At 43.7% G+C, this 20,453-nt stretch overlaps 1 protein-coding gene across 37 annotated transcripts in view; it reads right to left on the minus strand.

The window, feature by feature from the left end:
- ank3a (ankyrin 3a) overlaps positions 1–20,453 on the minus strand; it is a 115,749-nt gene that overhangs the window by 11,520 nt on the left and 83,776 nt on the right. For 12 of the 37 annotated variants that reach the window (XM_046402642.1, XM_046402638.1, XM_046402634.1 and 9 more), the window contains 15 exons: positions 18,479–18,581; positions 17,535–17,585; positions 16,793–16,902; positions 15,909–15,941; positions 14,804–15,028; positions 14,439–14,593; positions 13,883–14,094; positions 13,466–13,673; positions 12,986–13,082; positions 11,714–11,942; positions 11,475–11,600; positions 10,868–10,990; positions 10,310–10,336; positions 8,758–8,839; positions 145–7,410 (listed from right to left, as the gene is read on the minus strand). In XM_046402642.1, the coding sequence (XP_046258598.1) occupies positions 145–7,410; positions 8,758–8,839; positions 10,310–10,336; positions 10,868–10,990; positions 11,475–11,600; positions 11,714–11,942; positions 12,986–13,082; positions 13,466–13,673; positions 13,883–14,094; positions 14,439–14,593; positions 14,804–15,028; positions 15,909–15,941; positions 16,793–16,902; positions 17,535–17,585; positions 18,479–18,581 (9,047 nt within the window). The remainder of the gene's footprint in view (positions 1–144; positions 7,411–8,757; positions 8,840–10,309; positions 10,337–10,867; positions 10,991–11,474; positions 11,601–11,713; positions 11,943–12,985; positions 13,083–13,465; positions 13,674–13,882; positions 14,095–14,438; positions 14,594–14,803; positions 15,029–15,908; positions 15,942–16,792; positions 16,903–17,534; positions 17,586–18,478; positions 18,582–20,453) is intronic. The other 25 variants (XM_046402662.1, XM_046402649.1, XM_046402661.1 and 22 more) reach the window with 14 other exon arrangements.

Below are 20,453 nucleotides of genomic sequence, written 5' to 3' on the forward strand. Positions count from 1 at the left end.
AGCTACTGTTCTGAAGAGAATATGTAAACACGCCACAGGCATTCCAGTCAATCCATTAAACGATCACAACGATGTCATGCAACTAAAAGTGAAGTATATAAATATATAGATGTATTTTAAACATAGTGTGAAAGTTTTACAAACTAGGCTTGATCTCCGCGATGGGAGGCGTTCGAGACCCTGTGAGTCCCTGACTGCCCTCCTTCCCACCAGTCCGCCTACTCCTCCTGCTTCTCTCACTGCCGGAGGCCCTGTCCGTCGTCGCCACCTTTGCCCTTACGGACGCGGCCCCGGCCTCAGCCCTCGAACCTCTACCAGACCTGGATGAGCGGGAGGGCTGGGAGGGCTGGGAAGGCTGGGAGGCGTCCGACAGAGAGGTGCTCCGGGAGGTGCTGTCTTCCTCCGACTGCTCTGTCTGCGTCTTTTTCTCCTCGTCTGATAGGCGGTCCACCAACTTTTGCGTCTCCCCGCTAATGCCTTTAAAGTATTCGATGGTTCGCTTACAAACCTCACTAGGGTTCTCCTGTCTGTCCTGCCTACATGCTCCCTCAGTTGTGACATTGCTGACCTGATGCCTGTCCTTCAGTGGTAGCCTTGAGGGCAATTGTATGGCTGGTCTGTCTGTGTTCAATGCCCTTGTTGGCTGTGAGGTAACACGAGCTGAAACAAGTGAGCTAGCTGTGGTAGCAGGGCCATGCTTTTTAACATCCTTGATTGGTATTCTAGACCTAGGCTCTACTTTGGCTATGGCTGGTTCTCCTTTTTTCCTGACCTCAGCCGTCACTGCTTGTTTAGGCTTTGGTTTGCCTATGGCTGTCCCCTGCGTGTGAAATGACCACCCTGATGCTTTAACGGGAAGCCTCGACTTGGGCTGTTTCACTTCACTTTCTTTAACTGTTTCACTTTTTGGCTCCTGCTCTTGATTGCTGTTGTGTACTTCTGCTCTTTCATCTAAATCCCTACAGCACAGTGTTTCTATCCTGCTAGCTTTTTGAAGAGTGGGCTCAGAGGAGGACTGCAAATTAAACACCACACTACCACACTGAATGTAGTTGGCCTGAACACTGGAGGACTCAAGATTATTGTTGTTGTTGCAGTTTTCGGAAGGGTAATCTCTTCTCTCTAATTTGGGCTCAGTGGGTCTGCTAGATTGGCTCTCTGTACATTGACCCTCTATGCTGATGTATTCAGGCACAATCTGACCCTCTGACATCTCAGCTTTACAATCGGTGAGATCCACTGAGTCTTTTTTCACAGTTATTGAGGCAGCTATGCCCATCTTAATAGGAGTGCGTAATTTGGGATCAACCTTAGAGGCTGTGACTGTGCAGGAAGAGGCGGCCTCAGCTATGGCTTCACAGGTGGGGGCATCAGTACCCGTATAGCCAGTGTCACTGCCAGGCTGTGCAGGGCTGCATTTTGCTGTTGTTGTTGCTGGTGTTGTTGGTGTAGTGCTGCTGTCTGTGGAATTATCTATAACCTTCACCATCCCATCTACTGTGGCCCTCTCCCCTGTTTTTGACTGAGAGGAAATTACCCCCAGGATCTTGCCCCCTCTCCCCTTTTCCCCTGTTTTAGGGTCAGAGGAATGCTCACCAATCTGGAAAAACTGAAGCCGCTCTTCAACAAAGTCCCGCTTGCTCATGTCAATAGCACCACTGCGGGTCATCTCAAACATCTTCCCTTCATGGAAAGGGAAGGGGTTAGGCTCACTAGTTGGTGTACTCTCATCAGTTGGTGTTCGAGCGGGAGTTGTGTCAGGTGTTGTAGCCTGTGATTTGTCCTCCACCGATAAAGCAAAGGGCTTGGGGTCCTCCTCTTTTGATTTGGACTCAAGAACTCCCTCATTGTCACCCCCTTTGGTAGACCACGGGTCAAAGTCCAAGCCTTTGGTGGCAACAGTTTTAAAAGTTGAATTCAACTCCTCTTCCAGTTGGTAGCCAAAGTAACTTTCCGCAAAACCTTGCCTATCTGGATGTCTTCCTTCAAGTGTATAATCTTTTTCATCTCCACTGCTTTTCACTGAAGATGTGCTGGCTTTAATCTTTCCATTATCACTCCCTTCCTCACATTTCTCTTCCTCTATCACTTCAAGCTTTGACTGACTAAATGAGCGGTCTGTTGTTTTTCCATCATTGGACAAACTAGATGTTTTTGGGTCCTCGCTCAGTCCATCATCCTCGTCTTGAAGGTCATACCCATCTAAAGAGTCTATTTCAGTTGCATCTGTGTCATGGGAGAACTCAGCAGTGGTTGCTATGGAGCAGTCTGTGATTGACTGGTCATTGCCATTTTGTTCAAAGTCAGCATCCTCCCCCTTTACAACGCCATTGATCCCTGACTCCTTATTTCCATTCTTCTCTGTTCTTTTGTGTTTCGGGCGTTTGTCTCCCTCATCTTTCATTTTGAAGGTGTACTTTTTGACTGGGATGGGATGGAAGACAGACTCATCATCACTAGAGTCGCTATTATCAGCTCCAGGGGGAATAGGGGATGGAGGCTGGACCCTGATGATAGGCTCGGCTAGGAGGTGCCTATCATGCTCCTCTTGGAGGTTCACCTCCATCATCTCTGTCTCTGCCTCAGAAGAACCACACGACCCTCTTTTCTCAGGGCCAGACTGCTCTGCTTCTAAGGGAGGAGGAGGTGGAAACTCTATATAAGCCATTCTTTTCGTCTTTGGCTTCTGTCTCTCAGCATCCTGTTTTTTACTATCATTCCCTGAGAAAGCTGGCTTAGGTTTTTCGTTTTCCTTGTAGATGGAGGTTTTCCCTTCTTCCTCCTCAGACTCCTCTGGGATAGGGCTTGGCATGCCAGGCATGAAACCTATCACAGAGTCTGGTGTTCTCGATGTCAAACTCACTTCCTCTGAGCTGGGGGTCTCAGGGGTAACAGGACTTTTCCCAGAGCTGTCCATGAAAGTCACTTGCTCTAGAGTGTCATCTTCTGGACTTCCTTGAGGAGATGGAGACTGCTTTTGCTTGACAGAGTAAAATGAACCCCTAGCCTCATGTACTGTCCTACTCTCATGGCTTACTATCTTTTTGTAGGTTCCAAGCTGCCCTGAGGCTGTTTCTTTCTCATACTGCTTTCCTACTTGGATGCTAACATACACAGGTAAGGGTTTAATATCTTTGAAACCCTCTGTGACAATTACAGGAGTTACTTGCTCCAAATACTCTACTTGGTCACCATCAACACCATTACACACTACATTTGACTGACTACTGTCTGATGAGTCTGTAGATTTTCCTACTGAAGATCCACGAGTAGACTTATTGGAGTCAGAGCTACTGTGTAAACGATTTCTAGCTAATGTAGGTATATGAGACCCTGTCCTTTCAGTTGGTTCAACAGAGGCATCTAATTTTAAAGTGCTGGATTTGTGATTTTCTGAGAAATTAGATGGCTTTCTTACAGGAATTTGTGATTCCGAGTTTTTTTTTAGACTATCGTTGCTATTTGGACTTTCTCGGACAACAAATTCCGTGTAGATTATTTTCTTGGTGGTTTCTTGTCGTTGGGAATCACTGTTATTGCCATCTTTCATAGAATCGTGGATTAAAGAATGAGATGGTTTCGGAGATTGAGGCTTATAGGTCCCGTACTCTTGGCTCTCCCACGCTTTGAATAACTTTTTCTCTTCCTGATCTTTTCCACTGGTCTCATGCTTGGGAATGAACTTATTTGATTCGTTATTGAGACATCTCCTCTGGTTTCCAGGACTATCTGGTGTTTTTGGGAGGTCTGAACCAGCAAATACCTGATACACAGGTAGCTTACTTTCCTGGAGTTTCCTAACAGGAGGATTTGAATTTTGGCCTCCCTGAGGACTTCTATCTTGCCTTAGAGCCTCTTGCTCAAACTTAAGCCTCACTGCACTGACCTTAGAAGAAGACATCTGAAAAGCTTTGGGACTTTCACCTGTGCTTCCCTGCGATTTATTATCTTTCGGTTTTCTTGGGTCTGAATCACTGTACTGCAGCAATACTCTCCTCTCAGGACTGCTGGGTAAGCTGGCACATTTCCTGTCAGCGGAGCTGAATCTGTCCCGAAGCCTTTCTCTGCTCCACTCTTCCCCACTACCCCCATTCCTATAAGATGACCTCTCTGGACTGCTGTGTGTAGAACTGGGCCCTGATCGAGATTCTCTGAAGTCTGGTCTCCGAGATTTCTTCTCTGGAGATGAGAGCTCATCGTTGAGCTGTTCTGTTTTATCACGAAAGAATTGAGATACCTCACTGAGTTTTTCCTCTGCCTCTTTTACAGTCCTGTCTACTCTGTCCTCATACATTAGCTGTTCTCTGTCCTTGTTCTGTGTGTCATCTGACACACGCATCCAGACAGACTGCTTTGGGCTACCAGGCTCAGAAGAATATTGCAGAAGTGTCAGTTTGTCAAAGTTATCATCAACATTGGCCATTCTTCCAGATTTGTCAAACACATTTCTTGATGATCTAAAGACGTACTCTGTCCTTGGCCCGACTGATCTGCCCTCGCTGCGATTGCTTCTGTCTGGTGAGTGGAAGCGAGACCTGTCTCTCAGATATTCCTCTGTGTCAGAATGAGACTGGTCAAATTTCTCAGAAAGAAGCATTTTCTCTGCAAAATTATAAGATTCTCCCCTAAGTTCTGATGATTCATCATCATTGTACTCCACAGATTGTTGACTAAGTAGCTTTAGTGTTTTGTAAGAGTCATCTGCCATGAGCTGGGCTGAACTAGGGCGACTGTCTTCTTCTTGTGACATGGGTGTGTTCACTCTGGGGGAGTCAAGGTACACTGGGAGTGATTCCTCAGGTTCCTCCTCTTCCAGTCTATTCCCTGGATAGTAATACATTTCTTTCTCAGCATGGTTTTTTGTCTCTCTGATGATGACCTCTGTTGGTTCTGTTTTATTGCCCTTTTCAATGTGAACCTCAATTATTCTTTCAACCTTAGGTTTGGAGTTGATGTCCTCGAGGACTCTTTGCGATGTCTCCTCATTGCCAGTCTTGTGTTCAAACAGTCCAACCAGCTCTCTAGAAGGGTCCTTGCCTGACTGAAAAGCCTTCATTATGTCATGCACAGACATGGTTTCCTCACACCTCTCTGACGCTGCTTCTTTGCCAGGCGGTTTGTGGTACACCATCCTGGTGGTGGTAGTTATGTGAGTCTCCTCCTTTACCCTCATCCCATTTCCCATTGGATCCTCGTCAGGGCTGACTTTCATTGAATAGCATTTATTCTGTTCTGGGATTGATGTAGGTTGATTAAGACGGACTTTAGAATCTGAATCAATATATCTGACAGGATGTCCATCCTCCATTGCAGGTTGTTTGTTGTCCTCTGGGGACTCATAGCTCCTGATGACATGGACAACCTCAGTCCTTGTCTCAGTTATCACTGGGGGAACTGGGATATCCTGAAAAAGAGCCTTGGGGCCCATGCCTTCAGCACTCTGAGGGGCAGAGGGTGTCCTTTCACTCCTGGTCTCAAAGCCACTGTCTGAGAGGGGGCTTTTATCCTGTTCATGTGAGATATCATCAGGGGATTCTAGCACAGTGTCTGCTCCAAAAAGTGCATCTGCTACTTTACTGATCTCTTTGTCTGAAGGTGAAGAGCGCATATTTGTTGGAGGCATTTTGAGCTTATGCTCTTGAACTGCTATGGTGGGTTTTAGGACACGTTTCTGCTTCTCCTTGCCCTCTCCTTCTCTTTTGCCCTCATCTGCTTTTTGCTTTGTGTCATGCATTTTGGAGAAAGAGCTGCTACCAACATCATTGACCAGATAGTCAACCACTTTGGAGAGATTGAAATCTCTATCTGGTATTGTTTTTGATTTGGCTTGAGGAACCACAGTCTCATATCTTGGCGGATAGCTCCAATTGCTTGGTGGTTGTTCAACTTGTACTTTTGAGAAGTGTATGTCATCCAAAGAACCCCTTGCCAGGGAAACCCTGCCATCCTTAACAGCGTCTTTAGTGAGGATTTCACTCACTTTTACCAAATCTTGTTTTACTTTCTCAACAATCCTGTATGGTTCCTCATCCTCTATCTTAGCCTCTTTAGGAGAATCAGACTGAAATCCTTTATTGGCTGTGGAATTCGGGTCTGTCTGCAAAATGGCTGACATTCGTATCAAGTCTTCTTTCATTTCGGCTACATCCTTGAGAATCTCTTGGCTGGATGACAGCGGTGATGTGGTGTTTGATTTCAGGCCAGCAGAAAAAAGAGGGGCTTTGATAGGAGAAAGAGTTCTGGCAAAAGAAGACTGCAACTGAGCATTCACCTCAGGAGGAACAGTCTTCCGCGGGGACAGAAGAGCAGCAGCTGACTTGGACACCTCAGGTAACTTTTTAAACTGGGGTTCTGGCAGTACATTAATAACTGAGTACACTGGAACAGTCATTGTGCTGGATGTTACAGCTGTGGTGGCATTAGGAGGAGATCTTAGAGAGGCATAAAGGGAATTAGAAGCGGATGACCTAATGGACTGATATGAGGAGGATGCAGAAGAGGACAAGGACTTCAAGGTGCCATAGCCAGCAGAACATGAATTAAATGTTTTTTCAACCTCATCAAAGGCTGCATTGACACTTGTAGTTGCAGCATTAGTGGTGGCTTGTATCCTCTCTTGCAGACTGCTTGTGAGAAGAGATGTAGGGGATGAAGAGCGGTACTGTGTAGGTGACACAGTTCCATTGATCAGAGCTGCAGCACTTGGAGAGGCGGTGGATTTAAGAGGTGAAGAAAGAGAAGAGAACAGGTTTCTTGCAGGGCCAATGACATCTGAGGCGAAGGAGCGCACAGAGGAGAGACCAGGGACTGTTTTTATAGGTGAGGAGGAAGATGTTGTGCCACTAGAGCCTGCCATGACAGTCTTGTATGGCAGAGGTGAACTGAACATATTCAGAGAAGATTTAGGAGAAGTTGGTGGTGTCATGCCTCTCTCAAGAAGAGGGCTTCCTCCTCCAGAGACAGTTATAGGGGAGGAGGTCCGAGCAGACAATGCTGCCATTCCTTTCATAGACACAGGATCTGGGGCATTTCTACCTGGTGAGGCCAGGGGACTGGGGGTGACCTGGCCTGGGTACTGGACTTGCTGGACTACAGTTTTTATGGGAGAGGAGATGGTTCTGTAAGATCGGATAGGAGAGGCCATGTCACTAACTGACTTAACAGAGGAGGCAGGCGATCCCGGGATGTTAGTCTTAATGGGGGAGGCAGAGTTGATGGACCAGACAGACTTTAATGGAGAGGCAGAGGGCGTGTTGGATGACGAACTGGAGAGGGAGCCAAACCCAGACTTGGCTTGGCCAGGGACGGCGACAGGAACAGGCGACCACGCCTGATAAGATCTCGTTGAAAAGACAGGTTTGTGAGGGTAGCTAGAAGGCTGTGTTCTCGGCGAGCTTCGATCAGTTGTTTCTTCAACAATAATTTAAACCAAAAGCAATAAGGAAGTAAACATAAAATGTAACATAAAATAATTTGAAATAAAACATAAAAACCAGAAAGAGAAATTTGAGTCAGTCAGAAACAGCATTCTTTATAGTAGCAAGAAAAAATTCTACACATGAAATGTAAGAAAGGCCCTCATTCAAAAACCCAGAATGATATGACACACAATGGTCTGAAAACAGTGACTAATGACACAATAAATCCAAGAAAGAATAAATGTACAGGAACAAAATGCTTGACATATGGTAGGGCTGACAAAAAATGACATGATAACAAAAAAAAAAAAACAACTGCATTGACTTTTGATGTGCTTCATCTATTTGCCTCCTTGCCACAGTGCCTTTTATTGTACATGTTTGACTGACACGTGTTTATCCTTTCAATTGGTTCATTTTCGATGCCAGAGATGACCCCACAAGTGTATACCATTAATAAAAAATATGACTTTACTTGTTTGGTCATGACTTAAAATAAAGTATGAGGCTGCACTTTACAATAAAGTAACATTCAAACCAGTCCATTATGCCATGCAATGTAAATCATATTTGAATTGTCTGAAGCCACATCTATGAACACATAGCAAGTCTTATCAAATCAGGATTAATGATATTTTTTCACAAAAGACTCAGAGGGACAAGGCTGGAATAATAAAATTAAGCATACACAGTATTTGTAAAACTTCTGTGTCCTGATAATACACAAAGTGCACATATATGTAGTTTAATAGTTGCACAGAAATGTATGCCACTATTTTGTATTGGCAAAAATATAATATTGTAGGAAAATGCTTGCTCTAGCATAGTCTCACTGTAAGGGAAATTAAGTTAATGTAAAGTGCAACCTGCTACCACAATGATATACACAGCCGCACACAATCATAAAGCCAATAAGAGTGAAATGGCCACTAAAAGATTGAGAACAACTCAAAAGAATTTTTATTTAACATGAATTAAAACATTTTTTGTTCAAATGATAAATGAACAGACAGACATTGATTTTCAGTGTTTCCACAACCGTCAAATAACATAACAGTTGAGACTATGGGTCAACATGGGGTGGATAAGCGAAGCATAACACACAGTAACATGCAAATGTTAGATGAGTGACAGATGACCGATGAAGAGTATGTGTCAGGTGAATAGAATATGTCTGATGAATATGTTTTGTCAGGTAGATCTCTTTCTATACTATGAATAAGGGGAGAAAAGATATGTACAGGGTATAAAGGGACCTTTAGGCACTAAAACTGATTAAAATCACATAAATATCTGAAATCAATTAAAAATTTAATGTAAGTAAAAATGGCAAACTCACTCGCTGCTGGGTCGGTCAAATAGCTGTAGCGCTTACGCAAAGCTAAGGAGGCAAAGGTATGACGTCGTTCTGGCTTTTCAGTCTGAAACAAAACAAAAAAAAGAACAAAGGATGCTTTAACATAAAAAAGATGGTCAAATGATATTCTAATCTATCAGAATTGGGTCTAAATAGTAATGTCAATTACTGCAGGGAGAAAACAGGGTCCTGTTTTTAGTTTATCAGTACATGCTGTTAGTACTGGCACAAGGAGGCACAGCAGGTGTACTGCGTGTACTCTGGGGAGTAATGGACTGTTTTGAAGCAACTCCTCACTCACTGCATTTCTCAATGTCACTGCAATGAAATAGCTAGAGATAAAATGTACTTTGTCTGTATGGTCTACTCCATTAAACAGTAAGCACTGGGAAAATCCAACTTCCAGTTAAGTATGGTATGATAGCCGAATGTTCTCCTATTATGAAGATGATGTTCTTCAGATCATCATCATTAAATGTGGTGACATGGTGCACCTCCTTAAAATTACAACAACAGTGTCAATTTCAATATTAGGACAGTGGTACATATTCAGCCCAGACTCCAGGAATTATGTTCATAGCGGATAATTCTGCATTACAGGGTTTAGACCACATGCCAAAGTTCTGTGCCAAAGCAGTTAATCGTATGCCCTTTATGTAACAAAGTGGAAAGTGAAGGAGTGGACCTTGACATGATGAATGTGGTTCCACTGTGTCCATCTTTCATGCCAGTGACAGGAGTTTGTGTCTGTTTCGTGTTTGTGTCTAACCTTAACCATACTGTAACCATAAAGCAGTTGCAATGTGCTTTTTTTGTTGGCACTGAACCTTCAAAAATACTGTCAGGGAACTAAATCTGGATGCTGAATTGTCCCATATCAACATTTAATCTGGTGACTGGGTTGGTATATTTATGTAGAAGGAACTTAACACACATCTCTACATATAATTTAAATACTCAAACAGAAAAACAAACTTATCTCCCTTTGATTAAAATTTGTTTTAGCATGCGGCTGAGAGAGTTAGTATTCTCTGTTAAACACAAGCCAAGGACAAGGGCGAAGAAGGGACCCCCCCCCCCAAATACAACAAAACAATGACTAAGTAGACAAATGATAAGAGTTAAGGTTTCATCTTTAGCTGACAAAAGATACCATAGTCCTGTGTGAAACTTCCTATGGGTTAATAATAAGGATGGCGATATGGTGATATCCCACTGAACATGTATGAAAACGAAGGTAGAGATGAAAAACGAGCTGAGGTGTGGCACAGCAACTGTCTCCACTGGACTTGGGATGAAGACAACAAGAAATAAATCCTGGCTGATTAAAACAACTGCCATTTCCACACATGCACTACAAAGGGTCACTTCAGCAATGACGCAGCGGTGTGAACAACAACGTGCGGTCAGAAGCGTCTTTCATAGACAAAATATAATTTGCGACACATATACTTCCGACAGCATCTGCAGTAAAGCCAACAGAAAGGATGACAAAGAAGAAGCAGTTCCATGTGATGATGAAGATGTGTTTTACCTCATCATCAGGATCAGACTCCATATCCTGTGGTATTCCAAGATGCATTGCAGGAGAGGAGAGAGATGACACAATGGAGAGAGCAGGGGCGTTATAGTGAGCGGGGAGGTGGAAACAAAATTCAGGGGATGAAAATGGAGCAGCAAAAACAACAAAAGGCATCAGAAAAAATCTTTGGGATTAATAAAAAATAAAAACGGCAAAACAACAAAAGCAAAAGCAAAATAATTTCAGTTTCTTGTGATCAATCAACACCACAACAAACAAATAAATGAGAGATGTCTTATTTTGCATAATTCATATGTAACCACAGTGAGCCAGGCAATAGAACGTAGCACGATGTGCATGTGTGACTGCATGTGTACGTTGTGGGGCCTTACGACTGGCACAGGCTTTAACACTAATAAAAGACACAAGCAGCAGGCACTCATTTCTAGATCAAATGAACTCCGATGGCTCCTCTTGATGTCAGGACACTTCCTGTATTTTAGTTTCATTTACATGTAGATGATGTGATATGGCCTAATACGATGAACTATTCAAACGTGGTGACCCTACCTTCTTGTGGGTTGGCAGTGTGATATTCAAATTGCATATGGCAGTCTGTGGAAGGCCTTTAGTGGTTTTTGGCTCTCTCAGGAAGGAGAGGCGGCCACATGGCTCCTGGCCCATATCTCTGATCTGCAAAAGACAGCAAACAGGGTGCATCACCAGGTGACCGTAACAAACAATTTCAAGAACAGCCCGCCAAAGTGAAAGATGCGAATAACATTTTTTCTTTTGTACTCCAGCCGTAGAAATGGCTATAGTTTGTCTACTTCAAACTATTGCACATTCCTAAAACTGGAAGCTGTCATGCAATATACGGATTTAAGAATGCATTTCATTGGTCATGGACACGTTACAAGACTGGAACAAAAACTGAGTTACATTGTGTAGCTCTGACCTCAACATTCATTTTTACTTGATTGTACAGCATTACATTCTGCCGTTTCAATTTTCCTGGGCTATTGGCAAAAGAAAATCGCTGTGGATGTCAGCTAATTATGAGAATCATTTCTGACATAATTTTAATCATCAAGACACATTTAGAGAGGAGACCAGAGGGAATAACACAGATAATAAATGCTAGCAGAGAGGGTGATAGGAGGAATGCATTTTATACCTTCACATTGAAAGGAAGTCTGTTTTCCTTGAAGGAGTAGAAGTTGAAAACCAACTGCTGCCCACTTTTGGTGAGAGGGGACAGGTTGCCATAGCAATCTACATGGATAGGCTTGCCCTCAAGAACCTACAACATCCAATGAGAAAAAAAAAAGATGTATTCCTTTGTCATTTTGTTCTTAATTTGACTCTCCTGTTGCAGTGCTTGGTTTGCAAATCCACACAAACAATCAGCCTTACCTCAATATCTTTGCTCCGGGCCACTTCTTCAAAGTTCTCCTGCTGCTCGAGAGTTTTGTCCACCTTGTCGTCTGTCATGCAAAAGCAGCGCAGCCGAGCCTCGATGGCGTCGTTCATCTTAGCGAACACCACAAACTTGGCCAGGTACGGCACGCAGATCAGCTCCCGGTATAACTGAGACGCTAGACTCACCGTCTCAGGAATCTGGTGACAGTCTGCGAGCCAGAACCTGTGGGGAGTCAGGAGAGGAGAGGAGAAATCTGAAAGTCAGCTAAGTGAACAGTTGCCTAATATGGGGACAAATCAGAACAGCCAAAATCTGCTCTGCACATTTATTTCATTGGGACATTTTGACCATCTTAAGTAATAAATCAAACAAGCTGGGTTGTTTTCACTGAAGGGTGAGCACATGACAGCTGTGTCGTAATCTAATTACAGAGCACCAAAGGGTGCTTGCTTAATATCAAGCTGCACACTCGCCCCATGATTCCAATCCAGTTAGGAGGAGAATTCATGACGATTACTAGGCAGGCCTCAACAATGTATGGTTGATGTGAGTTTGTACCATTTGGCTAAATGTGTCAGTATGTGTAAGCTGCTTAGCGTGCACAAAAACAGAACAAGAAAAAAAAAAGATTAAATAAAGGTAGATAGAAGGAGAAGAGAACTGCTAATATGAAGTCACTTCATTCAGTAAACAGGTTAAGCAATAACATGTACAGTCAAACAAGAGGAAAAAAAGGAGACGAAGTCAAAGTCAAGAAAAAAGTTTTTCTCTTGTGACACTCACTGGCAGAGATTGAAAATTCTTTGGACTTTGCTGTTTCTTCCACATTTTAGCCAATAGATCAATAAACTGCATTTTTTATCTAAATGGAAAATTCTGGACATATTTTAATTCACTGTGGTGCTTGAAACAATATTTATTACCCTGGTTTGGAGAGAAATAGCTGCAACATTTTTGTAGTACACATGGCCATCAAATGGTTATTGACTATTAATTTAATTAGCATGGCTCTATTTCTTTAATTGATCTGTTTGTTGTTTAGACAACAGAAAAATGTCCCTCCCAGTTTTCCAGGGCTCAAGGAGATGACTTAAAATGTTTGTTTTGTACAACCAGCAGCCTAAAACCTCTAATTTATAACTACATAATAAAGAAAATTCATTAACACCTCATTAAGGGTTAATTGACTGTGTGGTATTCAAAACACTCTTCTTTTTCTGCATTTATTATCTTCAGCTGTGCTCTGCTGTGTGTGCGTGTCTCACCTGGCCGACACATTTGTGGTGAAGGAGACGCAATCCGTTACAAAGGACAGTGGTGTGGTCCCAGTGATGTCCTCCCACTGGGCTGGGGACGTCCCTCCTGTATGAGACAGGGGCAAAAAGATGAATTCACTGCCTTTACAGCCGAGCCAGCATCTTAGCTTTCATAATAGTCGTCCTTTTATCTTCCCAGCACTTCATCTTCCCTCTATTGTCCAGTAGCTTTTCAAAGATATCAAAGCTGGCCTGATGTACCTGCGGATATTCAGTTCACGCGACTCTGAGTTACTAACTCTGTTTCACGTACAATAAATTGATGTACAACTATGTCTGCTCTCATAAATAACATGTATTCCCATTCCACAAACCATCAAACTATCTGAATTAAAAGACCTGAAACTCAAAGCTGGTCCTGCAGAAGCAGTTCGGACAGAGGCACTGCTATAGTGGCGTCATGCTCTGGTTATCTGCAGGTCCACTCACCTGTGATGCTGCAGAGCAGACGCAGGCAGGGTGCAGCGTCGCCTCGGTGCCCACTGGGATGTCCTTCTGCCGATCTAGGTGGGACGGGGATCGTCATAGTGATAGGCTTGTGGAACTTCCTCCTCCTGGGCTCCACAGTGACGATGGGGCTGAAGGTGGCTCTGTTGCCAAGGACGGCTCTCACCATGTCATCTGGCACAGGCTGGGCCTAAACGCAAACACAGGAAGAAAGAGAAAGAGACTCAGTGTTTATTTGTTAATTAAACTTTGGAAAATGTTTGGTCAAACATTTCCTGAGCCTCCCATGAAATGAAAGAGTCCAGGCATGTTGGGCGGAATCAAATGTTCAACCAAAAACAGGCCAAGTATAAATAAATAATACAGTGTACAGCAATTTGCAAAAAGGTCCAGCTGTACCTGCAGGCCAACGCGGATCTTCTTGGTGAGTGCCCCCTGTGGGAACGAGGCCTGGACCATGGGCACGGTGCTGCTGGACAGCATGCCTCCGTCGGGACCCATGTGGTTGGACTCCTGCTTGATCCGCGACACCACAGCAAAATACTGCGGAAAATCTCTGGTGACAATGCGACAAATGCGCTTCTTCTCCAACTCTGCGGGACTGTCCAGCTCTGTGACAGAAGATGTTACTTTCGCAAATGTGACTTAAAGCAACATTGTGTGTTTGTTGTCTCGAAAAACAATTTGTGACTTTATAGATCCACTTAAATATCACTTAGAGGTGATACTGAGGTATGGCACATTGGTCAGTGTCACGACAAAAGAGGAACCTGAATAAGGAAAACATGCGCCTGGAAGGAAAATGTGATTTTCTAGGTTACCATCTGACATGTAGATTTTGGTGACTTCAGGTACAGGTTTTCCTAAGTGGATTAATTTTGCCTTCAGCTTGAATGGTGGACAACAAAATTCTAATTGTTAAATGTTAAACCAAGCTGAATAACCTTTTCTTTACCTTCATCCATTCCAGAAAGCAGCTCAGTGAGATCTTCCGGTCTCGTGTCAGACTGGTGCTCCTTCCACGTGTCACCATTGTCGCTCCTCAACACAATCAGCTCCCTCTCTTTCCCACGCATGGAACCAAAATGAGGGATCTCCACAATCACAGGGCTGAAAGAGAAAATACAACACGATAAAACAGTCTGACGAAAGGGCAGCTATGAAGGTCTCTCTTGTTTAATGATGATTACTCATTCATTAGCAGGACAGGTAATCCACAACCATCATCTCTGAGTCATGATATTTTAAGCAGATATTACAAAATATCCCATTTGATTCAACTCCTGTGCTGCTGAAAAGTGCAACTCCTAGGCATCCTACCCGAGGAACTGAGCCCCCGCTGGTCCGACCTCCACGAGCCGGCTGACCAGCCCCTCTCCCTCCACCATGGGTGGCGGGTAGGCCAGCTTGTGCCTTTTGGCCAGGCGACAGGTGATGCGTGTGGGCGCCGTACACTTCCTGGGAGGGATGATGATGCGCATACCATTGTGGCGGCTGCCTCTCATGGAACCGCCGCGGGCGTCCACCATGAAGCTGACCAGGAACCTGCAAAAAGAGCAAAAAAAAAAAAAAAGTCTTAGAGGAGGGAGGAAAATAGATACAATACAAAAGACAGACAGAAGCCATACCACAGACACTAGTGAGGAGGACGATTCCCATGCTGTGATCACCGTACACCCAAACAAAGTAAGGAAAAGAGAGAAAATAACAAAAATAGAGAAAGAGACAGAAAAGAAGAAAAGAAAAAGATGCTTTGAGCTCTGAAAGTTGGCAGCTTTCACCCTCATCTGCCTCGATTTAGGACATGTAACACTTTCTGAAATTAAACAGAGGGGCTAATGATGTTGCAGAAAGTTTAGTTTCCAGTTCTGAGGCAGAAGATGAAACTGTTGCCAAGGTTTCATTTCCTCTAAAGCATCATCCACTGATCAAATATTAAACACCTGCACAAATGTTTCACCAAAGTAGGGTTAATGTGATTAATACGTGATGTGTCCCATTCTTCAAATTATCACTGACACAAGTGAAGAGTGAGCATGGGTGTAGGCTGAAGCCAAATGTTGCTTTTCTTTTCACTACAAGTGTTGTGTTATGCACTGCAGAGTTGTTTTTCTCTATCGTGTACGTCGCAAACAGCAAAATGCCCATAAGGTTTTAAGGAAGTGTGTATGTGCACTGTGAGAGAGAGAGAGAGAGAAATGGCACATCAATGAAAGACTTCCAAACAATGTTGACTACACACTTCTAACATCTAGGCAGTGCAAATGAAACACCAGACCGCAAGATGAGATGAGCACAAACTGGAGGAGGAGAGGGAGGCTAAGAAGAAAAGAGTGAGTGACGAGATGAGAGAGGGAGACAGAGGCGGAGGAGTGAGTGACATCACTGCGGCATCATGGGTGAAAGCAGCGAACTCAGTCATCACCTGGAGTCATACTGAGGGAGCGGGGAGGAGAAGCTGCAAAATAAACACATGGAGGCAATGCAGGAGGTAAACCCCCCCCAGAACCTAGTTTTAGTATCAAAGTTTCACAATCATTTTTGGGATCTGTAATAACTACTAAAGATGAAAGAAAGATTTGAAACTACATGGCAGGAAAAATCAAAGGAAAGAGAAAACAAAATACACAATGAGGACAAAATGACAATGAACAAAATACTGGATGAACAGACAGACGCACACAAAGAAATAATAATGAGTCAGTAAATAGCAATAAAGAACCATAACTGCATATGACAGATCCTGGAATGTCATTTCTCAGCAGAACACCGAAGAAAAGATGCACGTCCAATGACAGCACTGTTTACTTAGAGCAGCAGGCCTTAACATTTTTATAACGTCATATATTCAAAGTATGTCAGCGGCATATCAGTTCAGCCAAATGAAACACATGAGCCATGAGTGTGTTCTTTGTTTCTGTGAGGATGGAAAGTAGAGCACGGCGGAGTGACTTCTGGAACGCGTCTCTAGCCTTATGGTATGACATGAGAGCTTCGGAGGATGAACTGTGTATTTTGTTGCTGTAATGTTGTGTGTACAGTAGCAGCACTGCAGAAATCCCACAGCTCTGCACCTTGTCTGCATCAGTGCTGCAGGGCTTGCTGATTATTGACTCTTAAGGCAAGGAGGGGGACAAAAAAACAATACAACAGTTCTGTGCTATACGCATAGAAAACGTACGATTTCTGCAATAGTTGTACATGCATTTTATGCCTCTGCACGCGACCAATACACTTGTCTATGCAGTGCATAAATGCTGGTGCAATATATCTTGACAGATCATATAAAACAGCAACGGCTGCTCTTACCCAGAGTGAATTGGGCTGGACACAGTGTTGTGGCTGTGGTCCATGGTGTCTGGAGTCCAGCTGTAGCGCCGCATGCACTCCGAGCTGTAGTCTCTGGTCACAGCCAGGTGCTGGGAGGAGCAAAGGATCCAAAGACAGAGGAGACAAGATAAGAGGGAGAAGAGCAGGGGGAGATCGAGGAAGATGAACGAGGGATGAAAGGGTTGATGAAGAGGAACAAGTCAAGATGGAGGAGATGACACCAACAGCAGACAAGTGATTATATAAAATTCAATAAGGGACAGACACAGGAAAAAGTGAATGGAAGGCAAAGAAGGTACACAAAGCAGACAAAAGTGAGTTAATTATTAATAACTGCATGGACATGACAGAAACAGATTGTCCTGTCCCTCTGGTCATGCAAGGTACGGTGCTGATAACATTTACAGCCTTTTGACTCATATTTCAGCAACATTTCTCACCATTATCAGCAGCCTCACCTCCACCAGGACAAAAAGTACACAGGAAATGTGCTACTATAACTTAAGCAATACACTGATATCAGCTTTAATGAACTGTTATGTATGTGAACAAATACAGTAGCATGGGAGTGACCTGACACTAAACACAGTAGTTGTGAATGAGATGAAAATGGCATAGGCCCAAGACAAACACATACACAAAGCACAAAACTCAAGAGAAGTGAGAGCTGTACTCCAGTGACTGGATGATGACAAAACTGACATCCATGAACACTTTATACCTTATTGAGAGGGTCAACCAAGTAGGAAATGTCTTTACAGACACTCTGAAGCTTAGGGGAGAAGAGAGACAGTTCAGAAGTCACACTGAGGGAAATATGTAGTCCAGACAAGGGAAATTATTCTGTTTTGTTTGCCAATTTCCACCAAAGAAAACATGATCTTATCTCCCTGAAGATGAGAAGGTCCCACGATTTAAGCATCTAAATACATGCGATCCCACTACAGATTGTAGGATGTGTGATTGTAACTGAAACCTGACATATCATATGTAGCAGTTTATAGTGACTAAAACTGAAACAAATCTCAGAGATCATCTACAATATCAATTACTTCTAACCGGAAGCTCCCTGGAAGTCCACAACTTTGCATGTTTTGCAAAAGAAAAAAATTGACTTAACTGCGTATTTTTTGCCATGTTTGAGAATTTGGGTGATGTTGTCCTTAAACTTGTGGATTATATTACTAATATTGTTTATAATGTAAGAGGTTACAGTTCTGTTTTCGTTCCTAACCACCAAAACAAATGTTGGACAGAAGAGCTCTGCAAAGTTTATTTTTTTTTCCATGAAAAAGCAAAAGGGGGGGGGGGGGTCTCCCAAAGCTCTTAAGTTTGAAAAAACTCTTCGTCAAGGTGCCATACACTCACCCTCAGCACTTTGGCAAAAGCAAGCATGGCATCAGCACTGCTTCTGTTATGACCTTGGTGCAAGACAAGTAAAGCTATCCTGATCCCTGCTTTAATTCCACTCAGCCTGTGTTTTTACCAGGGCCATTGACAGAAAGACAGCCAAAGCTGAAGCTTGAAAAACAGACAGCTAAAGATGACAGGGAATGGAAAAATGTCATCAGAGACTCGAGAGACAAAGGTTGGGTACACCAGGTGAACAAGAGACACGAAATGGCAGTAACACAAGATGAAGAGTGAAGAAGAAATTGATCTTACCGTGTCCTTTGTGGGAGCCAGAATCTCTTCAATCATCATACTGTCTCGTGCGAAGGAGCTCCGGTTGAGTGTGTTGGACCTATCCGAACTGAAGGAGCGGAGGCTACATGTTACCACGCAACCCAGCGCCGCGGGCAACAACAAGTGACGAGCGGGGGAGCACAACATAAAACAAAAAGCAAGGAATCCATTACTACATGCAACCTCCAGGGAACCAGTTTTTTAAATTACTGGACAGAAAAAGTCTAAAAGTAATAGGTGGAAAATAGAGAGAGGTGGAAGAGCCCGCAGCTGAACAAGGATCAGATACTGCAGGAAGTTATTCAGAGATGGAAATGTGAGTGAGGTCAGTTTGTTTGCATTAAGAGATAGTCGGATGAGACTGGAGGAAAACGCACGCGACTGCTGCGGTCAGGCGTGGTTGGTGTGCATCATGAACATGCAACTAAGTGTGTCTAACAGATGAAACAGGACAGACTGGAGGACTGTAAGTATGTGCACCTGGCCGCCAGTTGAGAATTTCTCTGTGCAGGTCTTTTGTTGACGGCGGCATTAATAAGGTTTACTAAAAGTGTTTTAAACTTAGACTCGAGCTCAAAGACCGACATCGCTCTTTATTCTAGGATTAGCAGCTGACCCGGACCTTTTCGAGAGCAGCAAAGCACAAAGGGAAGCTGGTCTTTTCTATCTGTCTTGCTGTGGTCTGCTTTATGGCTCTGTGTGTGTGTGTGTGTGTGTGCAGTGACGTGTGCCAATTTTTGCATCCACTCACTCAATGCAGTGCTGTAAATTCCTTTCAGGGCTTTTTTTTTTTTTCCTAGTGTTGTTTGATCAGAGCATAAAAGCCAAAATGTCTGTGTGAACGCTTCACATGCAAGCACTTGTGTGTATTGGCACATAAATAACCAACGGGATGAGTGTGTTTTTGTACAACACGTTTGTGTGTCATAAGGGACACGCAAAAGGCTAAAATCCCAGTGACAAGGCCGACAACTCTGAGCCTTATCTTGTGTATTAGTACATGTGTGATGAGTCCCGCCTGTGAGTGCGGGGAGGTGGAGAACGGCTGAGAGCGAGGGGGAGAAAATGCAGAGCTCAGCGTGTTTGAGTGGGCACACTATTCAGCACAGAGAGAAGCCCTTTATTCAGCACAGCCTGCCTACCCCGCCATCGAAGTTACCAAGCAACTCTGCACGGCCTGAATGGACTCGCTGGCATGGCAGCACCGCGCTACGACCCCTCCCGCTATACCCCCCCCCCACCCTCTCTGTTTGTTCTTCACAGCTCCCCACTCTTTCTCATTCTGTTCATCCGCCTCTCCTCGCCCAAAATGTCATTTTCTTTATTTATTTCTGCACGTCATTCTTTGCCACGCTCTCCCCACTATTTCTGTTTCAAAGTCATCTAGCTGCAACGACTCTGGTGTGTTTACCTTTCAATTCACTCACTGGGAGACTTTTCTTACTTTTCGACATTGCTGCTTTCCTCTTCACGCCATCCTTCTCTTTCACATCCCTTCGTCTTTCCACACCAATCCATTCATTTCACTGTTGATCAGTCAAGCCTGCCTTTTCTGGTAACTACACTTCCTCTTATCCAAAGAACTTGGGGTTTTTTTTGTCTCGCATCTCCATGTATATACCAATGGTTCAATGTTTCTAAGGAGGCATCTGTGTGGACTCAAAGAGACAACTGTTTGAGTCATTGCATATCCACGTCAGGGCTGTGTACATGAGTGCAACTGAGTGCCTGTCCTTGATGTGTGTGTGTGTGTACGGGGCGTAAGTTTCCATCTCTGTAAATCAAGATTTAACCTCCAGAATCACCCTGAATAATAATCTCCAATTTATAACTTGTAAATAGGGGGGGGATAAAAGGGATGGACTATGAATAAACCGATTGATCCCTGGAAGTTACACTCGGTGGCTCTGAGCCACATCAAAAAGGTTAGGGGATTATTCCACACATCTCAAAC

This window comes from Scatophagus argus, chromosome 10 (assembly GCF_020382885.2).
Source record: "Scatophagus argus isolate fScaArg1 chromosome 10, fScaArg1.pri, whole genome shotgun sequence".
NCBI lineage: Eukaryota > Metazoa > Chordata > Actinopteri > Scatophagidae > Scatophagus > Scatophagus argus.